Raw genomic sequence first — 6,091 nt, 5'->3', positions numbered from 1 at the left:
CCCTTCGCCTTTTATAGCAGCTCGGGTGGAATGGGCTCTCCTTCCCCCAGGAAAATGGCCAGCTTCAACGATTGTGAGAAGTCTCGTGGGTGACTGTCCGGGGTTTGGGAAGGAGAGTTAGACCCCTCCTCTTCCATACACCGTGACGCGGGCCAGCTAACAGGCGGCCTCGGCTCTGATTTTCCCTCTCGAGCACTCTTTTCAGCACCAGCGGCGCGCGGACAGCTCCCCTCGCCCAGCCGGGGCGGGTCCGGCCCGGCGCCGCCCACGATTGGCTGAGGCCGCTTTCGGTGTCCGCCGGGCTCGCGGGCTCCCGGACTGGCCCAGGGCCAGCGGGAGTCACAGGCCGATCGACCGAGGGACCGGCTGCCCGACGGACTGGACTTGGCGTCCTTGCCCGCAGTCCCGGGCGCTTGCCCGGCTGTCAGCCCGAGCTCGCCCCGCCCCACGGGCCCCGCCCCTTCTTTCGCACTGCGGGGCGGCTGGAGGATGGCACCGTGGCCCCTGCGCCCCACGTGGCGCCCTTTCCGGGCTGGGGGGGCTGGAGACACAACCTGAGACGACTCTCCCCCCCCCCGGCCCCCGGCTGACTTGCAGCGCCACTGGGAGGGGTCGGGGGTGGCTGAGCTGAGAGGGCTCCGGGAAGGAGTGACGTCAGGGTGAGTGGGAGCCAAGGAAGGAGCGAGTAGGAGAGAGGGAGCGAGAGCCAGGCAGGACCGCAGGGTCGGGACAAGTGAGGAGCGAGGGCAAGGAGAGGGCAGGAGAGAAAGAAGCAGGGAGGCAGGAAAGAAAGAAGCTGCCACGGAGGAAGACAGGCTGCGGGTTTTCGGGGCTGCAGGTCCAGGAGGGGTAGGAACAGCTGCCCAGGGGAGCTAGGAGGAAGCGGGGAGGGAGAGAGCGAACGAAAAGCGGGGGCGGGTGGGGGGAGAAGGAAAAGGGGAGACTGAGAAGGGAGAGAGAAGCAGAGGGAGAGAGAGGAGGCTGCTGAAAGGAAAAAGAAGAGGGAGAGGAGGCGACAGAGGGAGAGGAGGAAGAGGTAGAAGGAGAGAGAAGAGAGGAGAGAAAGGGAGCGGAGGGTTAGGAGGTGCATGAAGGAGGGGAGAAGGAGCTTCAGAGTGGAGAGAGGAGAGAGGACCGCGGAAGGAGAGAGCCCAGAGTGGAAGGTGGAAGGGAAACAGCCCAGCGGGGAGCCAGGGGACAGCCATGGAAGGCACAGGTGGGGACCTGGGAGGACAGAGGAACTGGGGTCTGGAGGACGCTCCAGGCCTCTTGGCCAGGGCCTCCCTGACAATGCTCCCGTGGCCACTGCCTCTGGCCTCCTCGGCCCTCACCTTGCTCCTTGGGGCCCTCACTTCTCTGTTCCTCTGGTACTGCTACCGCCTGGGTTCCCAAGACATGCAGGCCCTGGGGGCTGGGAGCCGGGCTGGGGGTGTTCGTGGTGGGCCTGTGGGATGCTCGGAGGCTGGCGGGCCAAGCCCAAGGGGTCCTGGGGAGCCCGGGGAAGGACCTAGGACAGAAGGCCTAGTGAGCCGGCGGCTTCGGGCCTACGCCCGGCGCTACTCCTGGGCTGGGATGGGTAGAGTGAGGCGGGCAGCTCAGGGTGGCCCAGGCCCCGGGGGAGGGCCAGGGGTCCTAGGCATTCAGCGCCCAGGCCTGCTTTTCCTGCCAGACCTGCCTTCAGCCCCCTTTGTGCCGCGGGACGCCCAGCGGCACGACGTGGAGCTCCTGGAGAGCAGCTTTCCTGCCATTTTGCGAGACTTCGGGGCTGTGAGCTGGGACTTCTCAGGGACTACCCCTCCGCCTCGGGGCTGGTCCCCACCTCTGGCCCCCGGGTGCTACCAGCTCTTGCTGTACCAAGCAGGCCGGTGCCAACCCAGCAACTGCCGCCGGTGCCCAGGGGCCTATCGGGCACTGAGGGGACTTCGAAGCTTTATGAGTGCCAACACCTTCGGCAACGCCGGCTTTTCCGTCCTCCTGCCTGGGGCCCGGCTAGAGGGCCGCTGCGGGCCCACCAATGCCCGGGTCAGATGCCATCTGGGTAAGTAGCTGCCGCCTACTGACCACCTTTTTGCCTCCATGATTTTCCCCCCAAACCCTCCTCTCCACACAGAGCTGTCTGCTCTCTGGTTCTCACTCTCTTCTTCCATGGCTCCCCATTGCCGCCCAAGGCAGCATTTCCTGAGCCTCTGTTATCTGCACACCATCTTCATAGGCTTTGCCGTGGTCCTTGCCACCTGTCCTACATTTCTTCACCTTGGCTATCCCCCGACCTTTTGTTTTACTTGCTTATTTGAAAGTTTTTTGTTTTTTTTGTTTTTTTTTTTTTTGAGACAGTCTTGCTCTGTCACCCATGCTGGAGTGTAGTGCACCATCTCGGCTCACTGCAACCTCAGCCTCCCGGGTTTAAGCGATTCTCCTGCCTCAGCCTCCTGAGTAGCTGGGATTACAGGCGTGTGCCACTGCGCTCAGCTAATTTTGTGTTTTTCATAGAGACGGGGTTTCCCCATGTTGGTTAAACTGATCTCGAACTTCTGACCTCATGACGCACCCGCCTTGGCCTTTCACAGTGCTGGGATTACAGGTGTGAGCCACTGCACCTGGCCTAAAAGAAATTGGGGAGTTCAAGAACAGCCTGACCAACATGGAGAAACCTCGTCTCTACTAAAAAAAAAAAAAAAAAAAATAGCCAGGCATAGTGGTGCATGCCTGCAATCCCAGCTACTTGGGAGGCTGAGGCAGAATTGCCTGAACCTGGGAGGCACAGGTTTTGGTGAGCTGAGATCGGGCCATTGCACTCCAGCCTGGGCAAGAGTGAAACTTTGTCTCAAAAAAAAAAAAAAAAATGCTGGCTATGGTGGCTCATTCCTGTAATCCTAGTACTTTCGGAGGCCCCAAGGTGGTTGGATTACAAGGTTAGGAGTTCAAGACCAGCCTGGTTAAGATGGTGAAACCCCATCTCTACTAAAAATACAAAAATCAGCCAGGTATCGTGGTATGTGCCTGTAATCCCAGCTACTCAGGAAGCTGAAGCAGAGAATCGCTTGAACCCGGGAAGCAGAGTTTGCAGTGAGCCAAGGTCCTGCCACTGCACTCCAGCCTGGGTGACAGATCGAGGCTCCGCCTTAAAAAAGAAAAAAAGAAAAAAAAAGCTTTAAACAGTCTAGAACATTCTAGTCAAGTGCTCTACTCTCTCTAAGCCTGAAGCCTACACTGTATATTTTAAAAGGGAGCAATGTTAGGGGGGTGTCAAGTTACAGTAGCACCAAACTTTTTTTTTTTTGTTTTTTGAGACAGGGTCTCACTCTGTTGCCCAGGCTGGAGTGTGCAGTGGCACAGACGTGGCTCACTATAGCCTTGACCTCCTGGGTTCAAGTGATCCTCTTGACTCAGCCTCCTGAGTAGCTGGGACCACAGGTGCCTACCACCATGCTCAGCTAATTTTTTAAAAATTTGTGTAAAGACAGGCTGGACCCAAACTCCTGGGCTCAAGTGATCCTCCTGCCTTGGGCTCCCAAAGTGCTGAGATTACAGGTGTGAGTCACTGCACCTGGCACTTTTTGATGCTTTAAAGACTCTGGAAAAGGAAATAATTTTCTGTTATTTGATGCCATGACCTTGTTTTGCCCTAAATAATCCCCTGCGCTGCCAGCTGGATGTGTCCTACACTTCAGGGCACACTGACCTCAGGATCAGTTCCAGATCCTTCCTCTCCTCCCCTCTCTCTGTGCTCTAAATCATGAAAGCCTTCTGGCTAATCCTAGCAGATGCCACACATGCTGTTCTTTTCAACCTAGAATCCCCTTCCCCCTTACCACCTCTTGACAAACTCCCATTCAGTTGCCAGGATTCAAATGTTCAAGTGCCACACCTCCTCTGGGATGTCTTCCTGTTGCCCCATCATTTGAGTTGGCTGCTCACTTTCCTCACCACACTCAGCCATGTGGTCCTTGGGCCAGGATTGTCTTTAATCTTATACCTTGTGGGGAGACAGAGCCTATCACACAGTAAGCTCTTGAGTCAAACTGTCAGAAAACCCAGGAGGAAACATCATTTCCTCCAGGAAGCCTTCTCTTTTCTCTAAAATGAGGGGTTGCAGCCAGGCACTGCGGCTCATCCCTCAAATACCAGCACTTTGGGAGGCCAAGGCAGGAGGACTGCTTGAGGCCAGGAGTTCAAGACCAGTGCTGTCTGTATAAAATAAAATAAAATAAAATGATGGGTCTGGCCAGGCACAGTGGCTCACACCTGTAATTCCAGCACTCTGGGAGGCTGAGGTGGGCAGATCACTTGAGCTCAAGGGTTTGAGACCAGCCTAGCCAACATGGCGAAGCCCCATGTCTCTATTGCAAATACAAAAATTAGCCAGGCGTGGTGGTGCGCACCTGTAATCCCAGCTACTCTGGAGGCTGAGGCAGGAGAATTGCCTGAACCCGAGGCAGAGGTTGCATTGAGTCGAGATTACACCACTGCACTCCAACCTGGCGACAGAGTGAGACTCCATCTCAAAAAAAAAAAAAAAAAATTAGCCCTGCATTGTGGCGCATGCCTGTAATCCCAGCAGTTTACTCAGGAGGCTGAGGCACAAGAAACACTTGAACCTGGGAGGCAGAAGTTGCAGCGAACTGAGATCACACCACCACACTCCAGCCTGGGTGACAGAGTGAGACTCTGTCTCAAAAAAAACAGATGGGGTCACACTACCCATGGCAGCATTTCCCCAGTCTCCTAGCACCTCCTCCTCCAGGACTGTATTGTGATTATACTGTGGCCGCCTTCTGGAAAGAAAGGAGGGACGACCACAAAACCTGGCATTTAAGACCCTTAGAGCTGCTGACTGGCCAGGACGGGCCCCTGGGTTGGAGGCAGGAGTGCTGGATGCCCGGGTCTCTTCTTACAGGCCTGAAGATCCCTCCTGGCTGTGAGCTGGTGGTTGGCGGTGAGCCCCAGTGCTGGGCTGAGGGGCACTGTCTACTGGTGGACGACTCTTTTCTGCACACAGTGGCTCACAATGGTAACAGGGTGCCCATTCTACAGGGGGGCGGTGAGGGTCTCAGGAGCAAAGGAGCGTAGACTAGAGGGCCACAGAATCAGGCCCAACAGACTTCCTGTCCTACCACCACCATCTTCCAGCTGCATGACCTTGAACAAGTCACAGAACTTCTCCAATCCCCTCGGGTCCTCACCTTCTTTATGAAGTGACTGCAAGGATTAAATAATGTTAAGTGCACAGAAAAGCGGTTACTAGCACAAGACTCTGGGTTCCTGTTCTACCTCTTGCACTTGGGCAAGTGACTTAACCTCCTTATGCCTCTGCTGTTTTGTATAAAATGGGGTTAATTATGGTAATACAACATAGTTTGTTTTGATGATTAAGAGTTGATACCTAACAGCTGGGCGAGGTAGCTCACGCCTATAATCCCAGCACTTTGGGAGGCTGAGGCGGGTGGATCACCTGAGGTCAGGAGTTCGAGACCAGCCTGGCCATGGTGAAACCTCATCTCTACTAAAAATACAAAAATTAGCTGGGCATGGTGGCATGTGCCTATAATCCCAGCTACTCGGGAGGCTGAGGCAGGAGAATTGTTTGAACCTGGGAGGTGGAGGTTGCAGTGAGCCGAGATCATGCCATAGCACTCCAGCCTGGGCGACAGAGCAAGACTCCATCTCAAGAAAAAAGATTTGATACATATAAAGAGTTAGTTAGAACAGGGCCTGCAACTTATTTACTGTTTGCTTTTCTGGTCTTTGGTGAGTGATCTGATGTGGAAGTACCTAATGTCAGTGGCTCTGCTGTTCCTGTCCCATGTGCCCTAGGCTCCCCCGAAGATGGGCCTCGAGTGGTCTTCATCGTGGACCTCTGGCACCCCAACGTGGCAGGGGCCGAGCGCCAGGCCCTCGACTTTGTCTTCGCACCAGACCCCTGAAGGAAGGTGCTCCCACACTCCTGGGCTGGAGAGACGCTGCGCTCAGGGACGGCTTCATGGTAGCCAGTCCATACTGCGGGGGGGTGGGGGGGGGGCGGAGGGTGGGCACTGGCTAGTGAGCACTGAAATATAAATTCTGAATCTTCTCCTAACTCCTGACTACTTCC

The 6,091-nt window shown here is 55.8% G+C and overlaps 1 protein-coding gene across 1 annotated transcript; it reads left to right on the top strand.

Moving 5' to 3' along the window:
- Nucleotides 1–498: 498 nt before the first annotated feature.
- ASPHD1 (aspartate beta-hydroxylase domain containing 1) lies at nucleotides 499–6,076 on the top strand. Its single transcript, XM_032243154.1, has 3 exons — nucleotides 499–2,038; nucleotides 4,898–5,011; nucleotides 5,815–6,076. The coding sequence occupies exons 1-3, from the start codon at nucleotides 1,204–1,206 to the stop codon at nucleotides 5,922–5,924; spliced, it is 1,059 nt and encodes a 352-aa protein (XP_032099045.1). The 5' UTR covers nucleotides 499–1,203; the 3' UTR covers nucleotides 5,925–6,076.
- The last annotated feature ends 15 nt before the right edge of the window (nucleotides 6,077–6,091 follow it).

The sequence above is a fragment of the Sapajus apella genome, unplaced genomic scaffold (genome assembly GCF_009761245.1).
Source record: "Sapajus apella isolate SASKATOON/1434 unplaced genomic scaffold, GSC_monkey_1.0 scaffold51, whole genome shotgun sequence".
NCBI lineage: Eukaryota > Metazoa > Chordata > Mammalia > Primates > Cebidae > Sapajus > Sapajus apella.
Note: the sequence above shows the minus strand (reverse complement) of the source record. Positions and strands in the feature narration are given on the sequence as shown.

Excerpts from the sequence above, each read along its gene's own strand:
- ASPHD1 (XM_032243154.1), top strand. The coding sequence starts at position 1,204 with ATGGAAGGCACAGGTGGGGACCTGGGAGGACAGAGGAACTGGGGTCTG. Across the intron at positions 2,039-4,897 it reads CCGGGTCAGATGCCATCTGG|GCCTGAAGATCCCTCCTGGC; the intron begins GTAAGTAGCTGC and ends CTCTTCTTACAG. Across the intron at positions 5,012-5,814 it reads GCACACAGTGGCTCACAATG|GCTCCCCCGAAGATGGGCCT; the intron begins GTAACAGGGTGC and ends CATGTGCCCTAG.